Source organism: Electrophorus electricus, chromosome 20 (genome assembly GCF_041902795.1).
Source record: "Electrophorus electricus isolate QZ-2024a chromosome 20, ASM4190279v1, whole genome shotgun sequence".
Taxonomy (NCBI): domain Eukaryota; kingdom Metazoa; phylum Chordata; class Actinopteri; order Gymnotiformes; family Gymnotidae; genus Electrophorus; species Electrophorus electricus.
In genome coordinates, this window is record NC_137516.1 from 8,612,768 (window position 1) to 8,633,578 (window position 20,811).

Here is a 20,811-nt window from a genome sequence, read left to right on the forward strand (position 1 = left end):
CTAGTGTTGGGGCCGGATGCGAGTACCACTTTAAAAGGACCAGCCTAGACCACGCCCTGGCCTCTGAAACGCTAAAGGGAGCGCAGCATCCTTCGCCCTACAAGAGGCGCGTCACCTTCGCTAAGACCCCACCAAGCATAGCCTACAACACGACAACAAAACCGAAAACAAGTACGGTTTTTTACGGTTTAATACGTAGGACAAACCTTTTACTAAAGGATTGTCCGGGCATATTTATCGACGCCAAGATATTGTACAACGTAAGATTTCTCTTGCAGTTTTATCGGATATTTGTAGGCTTCGTGTATTTCCGATATTTGAGGGCCGGTCGCGTACGAGCATATTTCCTTTTTTGATCGAGTAATCTTTTTAATTCTACGTGCTCAGTTTTCATCATGACCGAACCCGCCGCAGAATGCAACATCAAAGTGCTGTGTCGTTTTCGCCCTTTGAATCAATCTGAGATTCTCCGGGGAGATAAATTTCTCCCTACATTTCAAGGGGACGACACTGTTATCATCGGGGTATGTGTACTTTGTCTTCTTTAATTACGATTATTTTAAAATTGTTTTTTGTTATTCACTAAGACTCCATGCAGTAAGAAGCCACTGGAAATAGATTAGGTTATTGAAATGGCGTAGGCTGATAGTGAGGGTCTGTCATATTGATGATGGGCAATATGACGTAATCACTGTTATTTGATTAATTCTGCAATACAGGGTAGACTACCACACAGCCCTGCGTTTATGTTCGCTACATGCAGTAGATTATTGTATATCTTTCAGCCCACGGCTAGGCTTCATTGTAGGAGTACTGTACGTGTTAGGCCTTGTCCTTGCTTAGACTTGCCTCGGCTACTGCGTTTGTTCATTTCACGTCCGCAAAACCTCGGGACTATGAGCTACACCTGTTTATTTAAATGATATTTCATATTTTCTTTCCATTTCATTTCGGTTAAAGTAGTGTAAAATCAAATTTAAGATACTCAATTAAGCTTGTGGTGTAAATGTAAAGATTTGTCGAAATGTTTGGACTTTAAAAACAAACATTTTCTTTATGATTTATTTCCTCTAAAAAAATAGATATGCCTCGGAATACCTAAGCCAGTGTTCTCATAGAGATGCGGGGATTTGTAAAGAAAATCTTACAGTGGCGTCAATATTGCAAATAATGCTGGGAAAATTAGGAGGATGAAGCAGCAAATGAACAGTAGCCCATCCACAGTTACATGTTATTAATACATTGAGGGTGGGTGTATCGGTTCATAGGGCAAGGTTATAGTGAGACTGATAATCTGCAAAGGTCTGACAGTGCCTGGCAGTACTGCTGCATTAGCAGCAGTGTTTCCTCCAGTAGCCAGGCCTGCAGTCTGCATGGAATGGATTTATGGGATCTTTGGAATTAAAGACAACCAACTCATCCAGTAACTCATCATTGCTCAAGGAAAGTGTATATATGTGTATACAACACACACACACACACATACACAGACCAACAGTATGTTTCGAACAGTGGTCCTTCATCAACTATGCAAGCAACGTGTTCTTGGAGGTGAAATCAGTTTATATTGGAAAGTAATTAATTCCATGTGGTTCTAAAGTCAATAATGTAGATCAGTTCTTATTCCTTCTTATTTCCTGACTTCATTGCTGCCACAGCAACAACTGGAAACGCAAACATATGTCATTAATGTAATGTTCATTATTTTTGAAACATCTTGACACTGGGAACAACAAACTGATTGACTTCTCTTGGTTTCATGAGACAACTCCTGCAATAATGCATGAGGAAAAATAGGTGATACCAATTGATCCTTGCATGCTTGCATTTTAGTGGGTGTGTGTGCACATCTAGAACAGTTGTAGGCTACAGTATCAGAGTTATTATTTGGCTGGTCATTTACCTCACTATTGACAAGCATATCTTTGTTGGTTTTGTGTCACCTAGGGTTAGGGTTAGCAGCAACAGCATTATCTCTCTTTAGGAAACCATAGAAATGAAGTAGAATGAAACAAAATGAAATGGATAGTGTGTAGAACAGTAGGCAGTATTATGTGGTTCTCATGAAATAAAGATGAAGAAGGTTTAACAAAGGAATCAGAGATTATGATCCAATGCAGACTCGACGGTGCAGGTTAAGGTGCAGATTAAGGTTAAGGTGCAGCATCTACAGAGGATTTTAGATCAAAGTAAAGAATATTTATTAGAGATTTAACAGAATATTTGCAATCATATTGCACACAAAAGGTTCATCATTCATTACTTAAATTTTTTATTATTTAAGTTAGACCACATCTAAGTGGGTTTCACAGAAGTAATCATCATCATCATCATCATCATCATCCATGATACTTATAGAGCACTTTTTAATTGTATGCTTTTCAAAGAAGCATACAATTAATAACATAGATCATGAAAATAGTACAATAGTCACAGCATAAACAACACAAATAAGGACAAGCGAGGGCATGATGGAGAAGTCAGAGGTCGATTAGGGTTGAGGAAGGTTGTAGGCTAAAGAATAAAGATAGTTCTAGATTGCTTTGGCTGGTGGGGCAGTAAAGCACAATGCATTTCATTAATAATATTTTAGAAGCCAGAATTATATTCGGAATGTGAAGGTATGCCAATCCCCCAGTTTAAAAAAACAAAACAACTGTCCCCCTTATCGGTAAAATTTATAATTTCCCTTTCCACATCCCTTTGGATTAATGCGATGTTACTTAAGATGTCTGTTAGCAATATTTTCACTCTAAGCATATGTGTGATTTACACACCAAGTTGCCATCATGTCAAACAACTATTGGGGCAGTACAGACGAGGTGGTCCTGTAGAATCATGGGCTTTCTCTTTTCATTTGTAACTTAGTGGAGGGTTTGGTGCAGCATGCATCTGCGGACTTTCTTTACAAAGAAAAATAGTAACCAACATTCACCAGTGAAACCATGTTTGAAAGATGTTAATAAAGCTGAAAATCTGCTCCAAAAAAGTATTTTTGTCCTATTAATTAAATGGCTCAGAGAATGATGGCAGTAGAGCTCAATATACTGGCTTAATTTTAAATATGAGGTAAAGAAATACATATAAAAATGTGCATTTGTCTTCAAATGCACACACTTAAGACTGAAACATGCTGTGTGGCCAAACGTGCTTTGGAAACACTTTCAAAAATGGCTGAGATGGTGAGGAATAAGCTTGCGTGGAGGAAAGAGGACAGTTAACAGAAACTGGTTTCTTATAAGACATGGATGAGTTAGCAGATTTGATGTTGGAAAGTTCAGGGGGTTTGTTTCTCAGAAAACTATGCATTATAAGGTTTATTAAATGCTAAATGCACAAAATACAAAAAATATGCAAAAACATATCTCAGTTATAGCAACAGGCTGAGCTAATGGAGATTAGCTGCCAGTAGCCAATGGCTAACTGCTAATGAAACAAGTTTCTTAAATAATTTCAGTTAGAAATGTGAAAGAAATGTCAAGCAATCAATCACTAAAATTAAGATAATGTTACTGTGTGAATGTGAGTTTAAATCCATAAAGCTGTTTAAATTGCCTTAATATCTGCCTCTCCTGTTTGCAGTGAAAGTATGTTCTACTGAGCTACACGCTGTGAGCTGCCAGTTTGATTTGACTGAAACAAAATAAGCTATGCTTTGAACAGCAAAAACATGGTTTTGTGATTGGATTAGAGAGAATGGCACAAATGAAAGAAAAAAAATAGTCTTTGTTTGCTTTGTGCTTGGGGGAGGGGCGTGGCACAGAGAAAATTTGGATGGGCAATGGATGTTTAATAAGAAAGATTTGGTTCTGGAATAAATCCGAATGTCAACCACATAACAATGAAAAAAAAAAACAGTTTGAAACAGCATAACTCGTAGAGGGAGCATTTACATAATGAACAAAAGGGAGCCAAGAAGTGGGACTTGACTCCTTAAGTGGCAAAAGAGGTAGAAGATATCCAGAGAACGTGATAAACTGCTTTCTATCAGTTAGAGAAGAGGTTAATCAGTCCACAATGTAGCCATCAATGCCTTTTCATGGAGCCTTGAGAGGAAGATAGCGTGACATACCATGTCAAAGGCTGCAGTTAATCTGAGGATGAGGATGCTAAAATGATGATTCTAAAACCACCAGCATCTGCAGATAATAGGAGCTTATTAATGATCTTAATCAGGGCATTTTCAGTGCTGTGGAATGGTTCAAAGAGATTATTGGTTTCTAAGTAAACTTGGAGGTGATTAACAACAATTTGTTCCAAGAACATAGGTATAGATATAGATACAGATATTGATCGCTAGATATAAACTGGATGACAGGTGTTTGTATTAGCACTGAAAATATAACTAGAAAGATAGCTCAATTTAGCAATAGATAAAGCATCTTTAAGGCAGATACATGCTGATTACAAGCAAGAACAGAGAGCTTGGATTTTTTACAATATTTTCTCAGTTGATGACCAACCTCCTTCAGATTGTGTAGCCCAATAGTTTACCAGGGAGAGGAAAGAGTGAACGAACCAAGGTATTGAGAGACTCAGAGAGAGAACAGTGTTGAGTAATGTAGCATGTTCTTGAAGAGAAGATGGTGTAGAGTTAGGTGGAAAGAAATACAGATGGACTGGGAAAGAGAAAGAGGGTCAACAAATTGAATCTCGAGGAACAAAATAAGTCTATTAGTCAAGTGTTAAGGTACAGCCAGAGGAACTTTGAATAAAATTAGCTTGTAATCAGAGACTGGAAACAGTTAATGGGCATCCAGAATTGGTAAGGATGAACAAGTTAAGTGTATGAAATTTGTCTAAATGTGATGGAATAATTAATGAATGAAAAAATCATTTGTGAGCTTACAGTCTAGGATGTTTACATGAAAATTAGACATCAACTAGCAAAAAGCTGGGAGAAATTGAAGCAGCAGATGTCAGCATATAAAATAATTCAGAGAGAAATGATGAGGTTTTGGAGGTTGATTGAGTAACAATGCAATTATAAAACTTGGTAATTTAAGAACAAGAAATTCAAATGATGTCGCTGGTGTAATGCTAAGTTCTGTAAGGTTCATTTGTTATTAAAAACAGCTGCTAGGCTGCCATCTAGTAGATTGAAGTTTGCAAATATAATTGAAATTTAGTGGGGTTACCTCATTTAGGACATAAAAATCACCTGCAAGATGACACTTTTCAGTTAGGAAGAGCAAGCTGACAGAATTGTCTAATAATATTTCTTGCAGTAGGGATGATTTGTTAGAATGAAAATAAGTATTCAGTAGTTGCACAGGAAGGACTAAAAGGAGCAGACTGCTGTAGTCATTGTGATATTTAATCACCAAATCATAATGAATAAACATTGTCATTTGTATCATGATCATAAGCCTATCATTGTGTCTGATGATGTGATTTTATAGGTTATATACTTTCAAGTGGAAGCCCTTCATGTCTGTGTATAATTAATCTGATTGGCTGTTCCATTTTAGGGGAAGTCTTACGCGTTTGATCGAGTGTTTCCCAACAACACCACCCAGGAGCAAGTCTACAACACTTGTGCCAAGCAGATCGTGAAAGGTCAGGACCACAACAAGAATACATTTCATGCATTTGTATAGTCAGAGTGCATTTGATAGTATTGGCCCAGTCAAATCAAATTTGTCATTTCTGTTGAACATTCAAGATGGTGAAATGAAGGATTACAGCTCGAACTATCTAAGAAGAGAGCTATATCAGTGTCATTGTATGCATTAGTGCTATTTTGTTATACTCACTGTCATATTCTTTTTAGCATATATATGATTTGGCAAATACCTTTGGTAAAACTATAGTGTATATAGACATAATTAAAAGTAAATTAATTGACATATTCAGTATGTTTTAAAGTTGACATTTTAATGTGTGGTAGTTCATATAGAGAGTAGTTTTATATCAAAACACACCTATGAGATCTATGACTCATCAGTACCGCATAACTTTACTATAAGGAGAGGTGTGCAGAGAAATTAATGGCCATATTATGTCAGTTTGATTCTGTCAATACATTGAAGATGTCACTGGACTGAAATATTGCTTCTGTACATGTGTGTGGGTCTCTCTCTCTCTCTCTGTGTGTTTGTGTGTGTGTGTGTGTGTGTGTGTGTGTGTGTGTTGCATGTGCACATAAATGTGTAGATGTGTTGGGTGGCTACAATGGCACTATCTTTGCTTACGGACAGACCTCTTCTGGAAAGACCCACACCATGGAGGTAAGAGACCATCTTAGTATAGCTATAAATGTTTGTCTTTGGTTGAATGTCACAGTTTATAATATGCACTTAAGCAAAACAGAAGTGATTATAAGTTTATATTTCATGTGCATTTTGTGACTGCAGATGAGTTAGATTCTGATATGCATTAAGTATATAAATATTCTATGAATAAGGCAGTAGAAAAGTATTTTCCTGGGTGACTGTGGATGACCTACTCTCCTGCTGCTCTCCAGGGCAGCCTACATGACCCTCAGCAAATGGGAATCATACCGCGGATTGCTGAGGACATATTCAACCACATCTTCTCCATGGATGAAAATCTGGAGTTTCACATCAAGGTAAATGCATTTCATACACACTGGGACAACAAATTGCAAATCCTGGCAGGTGAGAACAATTTTTATGATGGTTTATTGAGTATTACCAACCAGTAATATGTCACAAGACCAAATTTAAAAAAATGTATCTTTAAGTGGCCCATATAAAGTGTCCCACTCTTTCATAATGTTATTTTGTCATGAATACTGTTCCCTGCTTTACCACCTCATTAGGCTGATGTTGCACTTCCACACCTCCATGTCTTTATTAGGTGTCCTACTTTGAGATCTACATGGAGAAGATCCGTGATCTTCTGGATGGTTCGTATTTTTATTTTTGGCCTCTGTGAACGGGTTTCACACATGTACTTCACATTCTTCTGAAACCCTACAGTGTTGCTGGAACTTTCTCTATCCCCTTCTCACTTCCTCTCCCGTTCTCTCACTGTGCTCAGTCACCAAGACCAACCTGTCTGTCCACGAGGACAAGAACCGCGTTCCCTTCGTTAAGGTAACGCTCTTATTCTTTCCACCTTCCCACCTCCAAACCTCGGACCTGTGGTGAAGTGTGAGTCTGAGCGTTCTCCATGTCTCTCTTCCAGGGCTGCACTGAGCGTTTCGTCTCCAGCCCAGAGGAGGTTATGGATGTGATTGATGAAGGAAAGTCCAACCGCCATGTTGCCGTCACCAGTGAGTCATTTTCAAATTGCATTGCCTGCTGTAACTTTAAGATTTCATGTTACGTTTGTGCAGCTAAAATAAATCATTCTTGTAAGAGATGATTCCTTGCTCATCCATATATAGCCTGTATTAGAATTCAAGCACAACTTGGAGTTTGTCACAGTCATTTCAAATCTTACCCTGAGATTATTCACAAGAGGTGTAGAAAGGATTGTATGATGATAATAATGATGATCATGATGATCATGATGATGATAATTTAAAAAAATTGTATAAAAACATTTAAAGGCACATCATAGTTCTTTTTAAAGTTGTATAAAAGTTGATATACAACGGTGCTTTACAGTTCCCAAAGCTCCAAATGAAATATCAGAAGTCAATAGACAATTTTTTGTTAGGTTTTTTAGAATTTATGAAATGTGTTACATCATGGAATAATCCCCTACACAAGTATAATACATAGAAACTATGTAATTAATTTTTTGATGGTCTATTTCATGGATGGGGGTAAGGGGGATTCATTGTGTCAGCCTATATAGGCCTTTTCCATGAATGAACTATAGTTTTGTCCAAAGGTCAAGTGATAGCTGGACGCTTTAATATACATATACAATACTGTGCAAATGTCTTAGGCCACCATTAAATGTATTGTTTTAGCAATGACCATATATATTTATTTATCAGTCTCTTCATGAAGATACAAATAGAAAATGTAGGAAATATATACACAATTTTTTTTAAAAAGGTTTCTACAGGCAAAAGTCACTATTTACTGTGACCTCCCTTGGCACTAAGTACACCTTGAACTCTTTTGGGGAGACTGTCCTGAAGTTTTCCAAAGTCATCTTCTGTTACCATTCCATTCAGGCTCCATTCCATTTAGACATTTCATTTCATTTGCAAACATTAAAATAGCCATAAAATGTGTGGCCCCTCCCTTTTTATGAAAAACATCTTACTACGAAAAGCCAAATGATGCTTGATGGGTGGGTAAGTTTGTGTAAGCGCATGTTCCAATGTTGTTTATTGAAAACAATGAGTGTGGTACAGACTTGATATTTCTTTGGGTCTGTCCTATACAGCGCGGTCACTCTCTCACCAGCGTGGTGACTCTCTTTTTCTGTTTGTCCCTGTCCTCTACCCCTTTATTTGTCCCAGACATGAATGAACATAGCTCTCGGAGTCACAGCATTTTCCTGATTAACATCAAGCAGGAGCATGTGGAAACTGAACAGAAGCTCTGTGGGAAGCTCTATCTGGTGGACCTGGCTGGCAGTGAGAAGGTGTTTGTGTGTGTGTGTGTGTGTGTGTGTGTGTGTGTGTGTGTGTGTGTGTGTGTGTGTGTGTGTGTGTGTGTGTTTGTGTGTGTGTGTGTGTGTGTGTGTGGTGGGTATATTGCACATAATGTCCTTATAAAGACTTTATGTCCCAAGAGAAATTAAACAAAGGAGTGAAGATGGATTTAGTCACTCATTCATGAAGACCATGAAGATGGTTTTAGTCACTCATTCAAATGCCACAGTCTGCAAATTCTTGACCACTTATGTAGCCTGTTTGCTACCTAGGTATAGGGGGTGTGTGGAGAACTGGCACTTCATTCAGCCATTATGAACCCAGCCACTATAAATTGTGCCATGATGTATGTATAGACTTGTTGTTCATGTGCTTATGGTGGAAATGTATGGTGGAATTGAGCAGAGGAAATGAATCTGTACTTGATTTGATTCACTGCTATGAAACTGGCTGTTTGGTATTTGAACATATTTTTAAGTAGAAAAGGTTCCATGGGACAGAGAAGCCTTAGGGTCTGTAGGCACTTTGTAACATTCCACAGAAAATGGCCCCTTGCCTGATTTAATGGGAGATTTTGGAAAGAATTCAAGGCTCATTGACTCTGAAACACAGTGCCATCTGCTGGACCATTCCTGTTTTATGATGGTCCCATGGCCAATTAGAATGATTGTCTCTTATTTATCATCCACCAAATATTTTTTGTTATCAGTTAGTCTTAGTAAAGAATACAAAAGCTACTTATTCATTAAGCATAAACAGTCTTTGATTCAGAGTTGTGGAATTTTGTGTTAAGGTTTAACAATCGTCAACTCTGTGGGAATGAATCTATGTAATAAAAAGGAGTTTAGGCTGTGTGCTTGCCAGTTCTACCCATTAAAAGAATTCTTCTCACCTTGGCCTTACTGCACGCAGCACACACTTTCTTACGCTTGTTCTGTTGGTTTTATTTATTATTTATTTATAAAATGTGCCAAGGATGTGTTTAATGTGGGAAAAGTATAAATAGATATAAATAGAAAAGTATAAATTTATTTGAGCTGGGTTTCTCTGGGTCAGGTATGATGCTTCTTTAGAGCTGCTGAGCTATTAGAGTGGGTTTATTGGTGACTGATGGGTTTTGCAGTTTACACAGCCTCCCCGTGTGTCATTCGTGCGTGTAGAATAGGTATGGTGTGAAGGACAGAGATTCAATTTTGTGGAGAGTCAACAGATATTACCTCTCAAAACACAATGTAAAAGGTTAACTTTGCAAAAATCTTTTTGACAGACAGCATATTGATGTATTTCTCAAGTGCTAACACAATTAGCATGTTTCAGATGAAATAAAGGTGGAGTGTATTTCACAACCCCTTCCTCAATTTCCATGATAGGTGAGTAAGACTGGTGCAGCTGGGGCTGTCCTAGATGAAGCTAAAAACATCAACAAATCCCTTTCTGCTCTGGGCAACGTCATCTCCGCTCTCGCTGAGGGAACGGTGAGCATACGCACACACACTTACACAAAGTGATCCATGCTAATGGAGTCAGCTTCTAAAACCAATCTGTATGTCTTTGTTTGTGTGTGTATGTATGTCTGTGAGAACAGAAGACCCATGTGCCGTACCGTGACAGCAAGATGACTCGGATCCTGCAGGATTCTCTTGGGGGAAACTGCAGGACAACCATGTTCATCTGCTGTTCTCCCTCAAGCTTTAATGAAGCTGAGACTAAATCTACTCTTATGTTTGGACAACGGTAATCTTTGAATTTTAAAGATGAAAAGTCCATAACTTAATAGTAAAATACTGAAAATTAGTGTTGTGTTAGCTGAGTTAAATGAGCTGATGTATTAGTATTTTATTAAAAGTGGAATGTAGTTTTAAACTGAACAAAATTAGACAAAGAGCCTTCACAAAGTTCTCCACTGCTGTCTCTTATCCTTTCTTTATGTGTCTGTGAAGCAGTAATTAATAACATTTCCCATGTGTAATTAGCAAAGAGGCTTTATCTCTCTCACTTATTCTCCCTTTCTCGCTGCCTTTGACTCACTCTCCTTCTGTCTGTCTCTTTCCCTTGTTCTTCCTCTCTCTCGGCCTTTGATTCTGTCTCCCCTTCTTTCTGTCTCTCTCACTCTCAGAGCTAAGACTATCAAGAACTCAGCTTCTATAAATCTGGAGCTGACAGCAGAGCAGTGGAAGAGGAAGTATGAGAAGGAGAAGGAGAAGAACAAGGTGTTACGAGAAACTATACAAAGGCTGGAAGCTGAGCTGAAACGTTGGCGTAATGGTGAGTCTCTCATACACAACACAGACAGCACGCACATACACAGAACTTCCATCCAAACCCCTAATCATTCATACAAATGATGATTATATCTACATACAGTTGTAGGCCTGCCAGTTTAAAGGTGGCTAATTAGTATAATTAATTGGTTAATTAAATTGATAATGAGTTCATCTCCTGACCACTCTCCTACCATTTTCTGTTAGGCGAGGATGTGCCAGAGATGGAGCAGACTTCTGCTGACATGGTGAAGGTGGAGACCAATGAGGAGCCGACCCTGGATAATGAGAGAGAGATGGAGCGGCAGCGGGAGGTGGAGAGACTGCGAGAGCGGGAGTCAGACACCTCCTCTATTGTGGTGCGCATCTCCGAGGAGGAGCGGCAGAAGTATGAGGAGGAAATCCGCAAGCTTTACCGGCAGCTGGATGACAAGGTGATCTCACATAAACAGACATGCTACTTGTTTCTCTGGAAGAGAAAGTCTTTTTTTATTCAATGATTGCTGCTATTGTCATATTTAATATCCCTTCTTTTGTATGTGCATGTGTGTAGGATGATGAGATCAATCTGCAGTGCCAATTGGTTGAGAAGCTCAAGCAGCAAATGTTGGATCAAGATGAGGTAATGCTATACAGTAGTCAGTAATTTTACCAGTACATTAGTTCCCAGTTCATTTTAAGATGACATTTCTTTGGTTGAGATCAAAAACTCGCTGTGTGTATTATAGCTTCTGGCCTCCACACGTGGGGACAGTGATAAGGTGCAGGTTGAGCTGGGTCGTCTACAGTCAGAGAGCGAGAGTGCCAAGGCAGAGGTGCGGGAGGTGCTGCAGGCCCTTGAGGAGCTTGCCGTCAACTATGACCAGAAGAGCCAGGAGGTGGAGGAGAAGAGCCTGCACAACAAGCAGCTTGCAGAGCAGCTCAGCCACAAAATGGTGCAGACTCTCACTCTCTTTCTCTCTCTCTCTCTCTCACACACACACACACACATATCAGAATGTTCGCTACAATCATACACATATCTGTAACGAATACAGTCTACTGCAGTATGTCCCACTGAAGAAACCTGTTCAGTAAAATTGTTCTAGAAACCAAATTTAATTTGCTGAAAAAGTCAGGTCTTATTCTCAGATGTAAACCCACCTGTTTCATTCCCTGATAACAAATCTAAATTACACAAAATCTGAAAAAAAAAAATCCTGAAGTTTTCTTTTTCCATCCTTGCTCAGCTCGGCTCTTTATCTCACTCTCTGTCCCCTTCTCAGGCCAGTCTCATGGAGCTGGAGGCTGAGCTAGCTCAGATGCAAGAAGTGAGCTCGCAGCAAAGGAAGCGCATTGCTGATGTGCTGAACGGTTTGATGCGAGACCTAAGTGAGTTCAGCACCATTGTGGGCAATGGAGAAATCAAACTGGTGAGGAGCGATAGAAGAGATAGACAGAGAGATTTTTACTGTTTAATATTTGTAATGTTTTAATTTATGTGCATTTGACCAGCCAGTGAAAATACTACTCACGAAAGCTGTATGTAGGACATGTTAAGGGTCTGTGTGTGCAGCCAGTGGAGATCAGCGGTGCCATAGAGGAAGAGTTCACCGTAGCCAGGCTCTATATTAGCAAGATCAAGTCAGAGGTGAAGTCAATGGTAAAGCGATGCAGGCAGCTGGAGAGCATGCAACTAGAGTGCCACCGCAAGATGGAGGAGACTGGCCGAGAGCTCTCCTCCTGCCATCTGCTCATCTCCCAGGTGGGTGTGGGTGGAAGGGCAGGGGTGTGTAAGTGGATGTGATGATTTAGCTTTTTTATACCTTTTTAAGGTCATTTATTATAACTGTAATAGTTTGGTCTTGTTAATAACCTTCATGTATGCATGTGTGTGTGTGTGTGTGTGTGTGTGTGCAGCATGAGGCAAAGATCCGCTCTCTTACTGAGTACATGCAGAATGTGGAGCAGAAGAAGAGACAGCTGGAGGACAGCTATGATGCACTGAGTGAAGAGCTCTCCCTGTTACAGAACCCAGGTCAAACACACACTTTGCCTGTTACAGAACCCAGGTCCAACACGCACTCTCCCTGTTAGAGAACCCAGGTCCAACACGCATTCTCCCTGTTACAGAACCCAGGTCAAACACGCACATACCAGAACGCTCACACCACACACGTTCATGGTGCATGTGAAGCTTTCAGGAACAGTATGCATGCTGAGAAAGAATTTCTGAAAGAGTAAGCGGAAGGTGATACAGTCCCTTGTGAAGTCATAGCTAAACACCGTCATCTTGATCAAGTTATCGCAAGAGATCGTTATGTGAACAATAAATGTCACTAATGACTCCCGAAAAATATATCTTCGAAAATTTTATATTTTAGAGAATTTTATAAGTTGAGCATGTATGCATACAGACTCACACATACACGTGCAGTGTTTAACTTGCGCTAAATGCCTCACGAACAGACAGCATCACAGAGCAGCAGGAAGGAGGAGAAAAATCAGAGGCTGAGGAGCTGGATGGAAAGGTAGGGTTGAACTGTGCTCCTGTAGCTCACCAGATAGGTTCTTGCGACTTCCATATCAGGGGTTTGATTCCCAGTTGGAACATGTAATGTCATTCTGATAAATATGTAAGATGCTTTGGTTAAGAGTGTCTACAGGTTGCTGTAAATCTATTGTGTTTTTTCTTTGTATTGAGCTTGTTATCACAAAAGCCCACTGACACACTGACAAAAGAAACTAAAAAATGTAGCATATTTATCATAATCATATGCAAATCTAAGCATTATGTGTGATAACAGATATTCATTGATAGAGATTTTTTAAAAGTTCATCTGACTGATATCAGAATGCATTATGAACAAGTACATAAAGTTTTTATCACTGAATTTTGGTTACTCTGTAGTAATGATGATCACTGTAATACCCTGCTTTTGCAAAGAGTTTCTCTTTCGAACCCAACACATTTCTGCCATATTAACACCTGTAATGAAAGGGGTGCTCTCCTTTAACAGGTCACATTTAATGGTGCGATTGGCTTTATTTCACCTTGTTTGTCCCCGTTTTCATTTTCCCAGAAGGCTATACGTCATCCTGCAGCTTACTGCGAGCCTCGCCAGACTCAGCTCAGCCGCTTGAGGGATGAGATCAATGAGAAACAACGCCTTATCGATGAGCTCACTGAGTCAGTGACCAATCACCTTTGTCTCAAACATATGAACCCCTCTCTTCCTGAATAGCATATTGAGCATTAGCTCAAAAAAACATGGTAACATGTAGGGTGAAAAGATTATTTTTGTTTGTGTTTGTTAAACCCAGCTATTGTAACTTAAATATCCTTTCTGTAACCCCTCCCTGCAGTAAGAACCAGGCTCTGGAGTTAGAGCTGGCCCACGTGAGATCTGATTTCAGCAACCTGAAGATGCAGGAGGACACCAAGAGTGCTCGCTTGGAGCAACTATCGTACGTTTCACAACTGAAGCAGGAAACAATGGTTTCACTGCTGAATCTTTCTTCACTCTTTCAGACTTAGTATATAATATATAGACATAATACTTTTAGATTAGTCCAGTGATAATCACTGGAGATTAATTCTGCGCATCTTAAATTTTGATGCTTTACTGTGAGACATTTTAAGTTGATGCTCCTTCAAGTGTTAGTGTTTAGCCTTATTCTTAACTGTAGAGCCAGCGTTAAAACACCGTAAAGACCACAAAGGATTTCACTGGTGAATCTATGCTAACAGCATGGGTCTCACCGATGTAGCTCCTTCTTTATTTGTTTGGAAAGCTGTCCCTCCAAAACCAAGCATGTGTATTTGTATGTATTCGGTATTGCAGATTCCAGCAAGAGAAGCATGAGCAGTCCAAGCAGGACCTCAAGGGCCTGGAAGAGACTGTCGTGCGTGCCTCTGTTCTTCTTCATTCACACATCCCTGTCCTCTTTATCTCTTATTGCTTTTGAGTTCTTAATGGTAGTTTTGTTGATGCAGATTTTCATGTAGCCTAGCAAATTATGTCATATAACTATGATCTGACATATCGCTAAAACATATCCCTGGAATCTGTAACTTAATCAGGAGTATTGATTCAAACAGTGTGATTTTGCTATTTTGCTTGTGCAAGTGTGACAAGGATTTTATAGTTTCGGACAGAGTAGTAAAGTCATTCAAAGTATCTTGCTGTCTCTGTCTCTGTCCCTCTCTTTTTATCACTGTCTGGTTTATCCCTTATAGGCCCGTGAACTCCAGACCCTCCACAACTTGCGCAAACTGTTCGTTCAAGACCTCACGACTCGAGTTAAAAAAGCAAGTATTGAATCAGACCCCATCAGTATAGCTCTTGATGTCAGCTGCATTATACTATATTTGTATGACTAAGTAACTTTTCATTTTCCAGAGTTCAGAAAATGGACCTGATGATAGCGGGGGGTCTAACACCCAGAAGCAGAAGATTTCCTTTCTTGAAAACAACCTGGACCAACTTACAAAGGTTCACAAACAGGTTAGTGAAAAAACAATGAATTCATGCTTTGGTTTTGCAACATAAATTACCTAAAAGGTAAATGAATTCTAAGCTTTTGGGAGTTACTTAAAAGATTGCATATATGTATATGTGTATATGTAAGGGTATATATGTCATTACCATAACAATTAATGATAATTTCTATTTTTCTGTGACTTACTCTAATATAGGTAAATAAAGGTCCTAAATCTGAACTTAACGTACACCTCTTCTCTTCTCTTCTCTAATTTCCTCTTCTCAAATATCTCTTCCTCATCCTGTCCTTCCTCTCCCCAATTCTGTTCTGTCCAGCTGGTACGTGATAATGCAGATTTGCGCTGTGAGCTTCCGAAGCTGGAGAAACGTCTTCGCTCTACGGCTGAGCGGGTTCGGGCACTGGAGGCGGCACTGAAGGACGCCAAACAGGGTGCCATGAATGACCGGCGCCGCTACCAGCAGGAGGTGGAGCGCATTCGAGATGCAATGCGCCTGCGCAACCCACTCCGGCGCCCCCATGCAGCTCAGATTGGTACTGCAGCCTCAGCACCTTGCTGTGTCGCAGATAGAAGTGAGAGGAAATGTTTAGGAAAGGGCTGTTTCAGAAATCAGAGACAAACAGGCAAAGGCCATACGGAGAGAAATAGGGTATTATAGAACCAGCTTTAGAGGAGACCGGGCAAATAGCAAATAACAAGCAAATGGGATTAACAGAAATAGAATCAATAGAATCTCAGTTTAGCGCCTGAGAGACTTCACAAAGACAGACTGGAACACATAATGTAAAAATGCATAGGCTAATGAGGGTTAAACAAAATACAGGTGAGAACAATAAAGAACAATACCCGAGAGGGGTCAGAGACAGAAACAGGATTAAAACAAAACCACATGGCGTGATATGATGGTAAAACAATGGCATGCTTTTATCCCAAGATCCCTAGATCATAAAACATCGAGCTATTACTTTACACATAACATTTTTATATAGACATAAATGTTGAAAATAATTAGATAAGGCAAGCAGGTGCCCATCCAAAATTGCCCTAAAAGTTTTAAAATATGTTCCTACCCTGTGTGTTTTTTGGATCTTTTCCTTAATTCCCTTGTAAAGTATGGTAATTGTGCAATCTTAATTCCTATTAATTAATTCATATCTTTGCTTTTATTAATGCACAAAATGCAATTTGAGTGCTAATAGCTTTATTGATCATCACTGTGAGATTTGTTTATTTTGAGCACAAGATCCTTTCACAAAATTAGCTTTTTGAGGATGCAATACTTGTACCATATAAATTTCTACATGCTAAGCAAATGTTAAGTGCAAATAATCTTATTTCATCCTTATTTAAAGAATAAGTGTGTGTTTATTTAACAATAAATTTCAGATTGTTGGATCCAGTCATTAATACCAAAGTTTTCTCATGTTCTGTCTGTCATTATTAGATGAAATTATTTACATTATTACATTATTTACACTCTAGTTATAATGCAGTGGGAGTGAAGAACCCAGAATACAATCTACTTTTCAAGATACAGAAAAGTCCACAATCTCCTATTGTGGAAGTATATTTTTAACCAGTGTATTCCAACAAAATGCCACAGTCAAAAGGACTTGCTATATACCTAAGAGGGATGTTTCCACTGGTGCCCGTGTGTTCACAGCTGCCAGTTAGTCAGGAGTGTAGGGATGGGACATTCAGCAGCAAAGGCTCTTCTCAACAAGGCTGGACAGCTGGAGAAGGGACAGGTTGTTAATATGGACAACTTTTACATGTCTGTTGAGTTGTTCATGAGTCTGTACTGGAGCTTGCCAGAAGTTGTTGGGGGCCATACTAGCTGGCACTGTAGGGGATCACTTTGCCAAAAATCTTTGGCAGGTAATGGGCTAAAAAGTAAAACAAAAGTAATGTCAAGCAATGATATTACATTACTTTAATATAGAAATCCCTGGTATTAGTTTCCAGATACATTTTAATAAGTAATCAGTAATCTGTAGTGGATTAAAATTTTAAAGTAACCTTTACAACCCTGTTAACCATTATTCTTGACATGAGCTCCATCACCACATTTTCCTTGACAAGAGACAATGAGGTATCACAAGAGAAAGACAGTATCACCAACTAGCCTAGCTTCTCAGTCTACCTAATATAATGTATGTTAAAAAAGCCACAAGAACAAATCTCTGAGGACTGTATAAATAATAAAGACATCATTAGTCATTACAAACTGCATTCATTAGCTATACCACATTGTTATTTAAAGCCTGGGACTAAACTGTAAAAGAAACCCATGCATAAAAATATCCAAGTGGCTTAAAAGAATTTGTATAGCAGACAGTGACTGAATGAAGCGAGAAGGGTTTGGGTACGTGTGCTAAAGTGGATTTGTTCCTGAATAGCCAGAATTTTTGTAAAACCCAGGCTATTGTGTAATGTTTGGTGTTTTTTTGTTTTAGCTAAGCCTGTGAGACCTGGCCACTACACGGCAGTTACGTCTCCCACCACCTCTCTCTCCATGCGGCCCAGTGAGTCTGCGACATCCTACAGTAATATTCTCTTCCAGCGAGAGGATAAGCCTATTCCCCAGAAAACCAGCACGTGAGTCCAGTCTCTTCTCTTCTCTTCTCTTCTCTTCTCTTCTCTTCTCTTCTCTTCTCTTCTCTTCTCTTCTCTTCTCTTCTCATGTATGATGTGGTCTTTTGCAGAGTTGGCTACAGCACTGTGAGATCCATAGACATACTGAGCTCCTACCCACTTGATGTGGAAAACGGTTAGTGCGTGAGTGTATAAAGGGTGTACATTTGTAATACGTTGTAATGTTTGTGTACACATCCACAACTGCTAACTGCTATATGCTTTCATTATGGAAATAGGAAACAGCACAGACATCAATGACAACAGGTATTAGTTCATATATATCCTACTACATATTTTATTCATTTAAGGTTGGTTAGAGAGGATCAGTGTGTCCAATTTCACCATACTGGCTATGTGACTTATACTTAGTAAAGGAATGTGTTTTAGAATAGCTTCAGTTTGATGTTGTGTTGTAGGAGCGATGTACACTGTGGCAGTATGGTGGAGGATCCGACCAGACACTACATCATGCAGCCAGAGACTGCAGCCAGCTAATCACCTTATACAGGTAAACACACACACACACACACACACACACACACAGGCGCATACACACATAACTGATCTTTCTTTAGTGTGTTCTGGCTCACCTCTCAGTATGTCTGAAGAAACTACATTCCAAAAAAAATTATATGCATGAACACCATCTGTTTTTTCCACTTTACCTGTATGTGATTTGTAGTACAGAATACTTGCAGGGATCCTAAGTTAATTCAACAGAATGTATTTTAAGTATCTACATATCAGAAAGTATCAAAATGCCAAAATACATGCAGTCTGAAAAGATTGTTTTCATTCCTATAATTACTGAAGTCACTCAAAAGTTATCTGGCAGGAGAGTCCAGAGCAACTGGTTGTACTGTCATGTGGCACAAGCATCCAGAACTCCAATTAGGGAAGATACTTAGAAATGATAATGCCGGCTACATTAGGGCCATACTCACACAGCAACTCCACAGCAAATAAACTGGACTAAAGATTAGGTCAAGTTAAGTATACTCCAATATTGCTTAAACATTACTCATAGGAGTCTGTGCATACACAAAATACACACTGTCTGCATGGAAATTTCACATTTTTTTTCCTGACTTTATTGGTGTGTTTATTTACCTTTGTTTTCTAATTAATTATTGCTTGTCTTTCTGTACATGTTTTCTTTCACTCCAGATACTGATTTTCTGCATGTCGTCAGCTTCCTTCGCCTACTCAAAACTCGCTGAACTCCAGTTCCCAGACTTCCTTGCTCCATCCTGTCTTACACTATATTACTCAGTGGTTTCTCATCTGTCACAACCTACTGTTTCCAGAGTTCTCTCTTGTAGTCCTGTCATGTATATTTCACAGCACTGCTGCATGTTTGTCCTGTATAGTTTAAAAACATAATTTATATATTTAGACAACACTTATACATGCAAACTACTTGTGGCCTGATTTGCTGAAGCATTGGTACATGCAAAAGAGAAAATATAATTGTTGTAAATTTTCATGTGCAAAAACTTTTACGTGTACTAAAGCCTTGGATAAATCTGGACCATAAACACAAACATGCACTGTGGCTGCTGGAGAATCTTCTAGAATCTTTCTCTGTAAGTCTTTTGCTGAGCCTTAAGAAAACAGCTGCCCACACCTACTACTATCATGCAAGCCCGTATGTGTGCTCAACTGCACACCTCTATATTATCCATATAAAGCTGCAGGTGTGAATGTGTCGGTGTGTACATTTTGATACACATGTTGTATCCATGTACTGACTACCTCCAGATATTCTAACATCATTGTAAATGCTATGTAAAAACACCATCTAGTTAAATCACATCAGGATCAAGAGGGTTACAGAAAAATCTTTACATGGTTATATCCAAAATGGCATCAGCAGCAAGATTTTTCAGCTTATGTAAATGGACTGAAGTTAGGCTTCAACATAGAACATAGATAATGTTGTGGGATGTTACTCGTTTTAGTTGTGCCAGTCATTCTATGGCCAGTCACTAGTGAGGTGTTCACTTTCTCTGCCAACATCCTGATCAGCCAGTCAGGATAGGAGAAAGATACAATGTGTGTCTAGGTAGTTTTAGGCCACCACATATAATGTAAGTCTGGCACGGGGTCTGCTAACCCCATGTATGTAAGTATGTGCAGGTATGTGGCATGGGGGTGAGATGTATGCTAGCTACAAACTCCATTGATGGTTGATTTTGCCTCAAGGATTCTTGGAGATTCTCAAGATTCTTGTCATGTGTCTGTTATGCCTGTTGTCTTCCAGCCCATGACTTCTCCTTGCCTCTCCCTCTTTTCTGTCTCCTGTACACCCGCCCTCCCTTTTCTTGAATATCAGTTTGTTCTTTGTCTAAAACAGAACTGGCCCCCTTGTATCCACATTTTAGCAGAAAAATCTGCTAAAGAAAGTTGTTTGAATGCGAGGTGTTCATCTTCCTGGTCTTAAAAGATAATATATAAGTAATGCCATGTTTCAGTATGAGTATGTTATGATTAGCAACTAGTAATCTGAGTAGAAGCTCCTACCAAGTGGTGATCGAGGAACACTTCTTCATACTTCAACTCCTACTATAACCATCCACTTTTATGGCACTGCTCTTTAAGACTTATTGAGTGACACGGGGTTTTGAGAGTGTCTACACAACTGTTACAATACATTACCCAGATTTAATTTTCTGCTCCAAGTGTGTACATTGATGTAGTTTATGTAGTTTGTCAGTTACCAGCTGCAAGAGATAAATGTTCATTAAAGGATATTACCAGTATTTTTGTATGTGTTGTCTTGGGCATGGGTGTAATGTTATATTGCATGCAGTTTTATGTACTAACTGATAATTATTATATCACGATTACACATTTTTTCATACACAGATACCCAAACAGCCCAAACACTTTATTAGAAACATGTA

At 39.1% G+C, this 20,811-nt stretch overlaps 1 protein-coding gene across 1 annotated transcript; it reads left to right on the forward strand.

Annotated features, from left to right (window-relative positions):
• Positions 1–149: 149 nt before the first annotated feature.
• Positions 150–20,667, forward strand: kif5aa (kinesin family member 5A, a). The gene is made up of 30 exons (XM_081703603.1): positions 150–171; positions 388–524; positions 5,472–5,559; positions 6,157–6,230; positions 6,467–6,571; positions 6,823–6,871; positions 7,006–7,061; positions 7,153–7,240; positions 8,390–8,514; positions 9,895–9,999; positions 10,110–10,258; positions 10,641–10,789; positions 10,993–11,219; positions 11,339–11,407; positions 11,514–11,720; positions 12,051–12,197; positions 12,341–12,529; positions 12,685–12,802; positions 13,234–13,295; positions 13,848–13,954; positions 14,131–14,232; positions 14,610–14,670; positions 15,005–15,076; positions 15,168–15,272; positions 15,585–15,801; positions 17,725–17,866; positions 17,974–18,038; positions 18,142–18,169; positions 18,322–18,413; positions 19,073–20,667. The coding sequence occupies exons 2-29, from the start codon at positions 396–398 to the stop codon at positions 18,398–18,400; spliced, it is 3,114 nt and encodes a 1,037-aa protein (XP_081559729.1). The 5' UTR covers positions 150–171; positions 388–395; the 3' UTR covers positions 18,401–18,413; positions 19,073–20,667.
• The last annotated feature ends 144 nt before the right edge of the window (positions 20,668–20,811 follow it).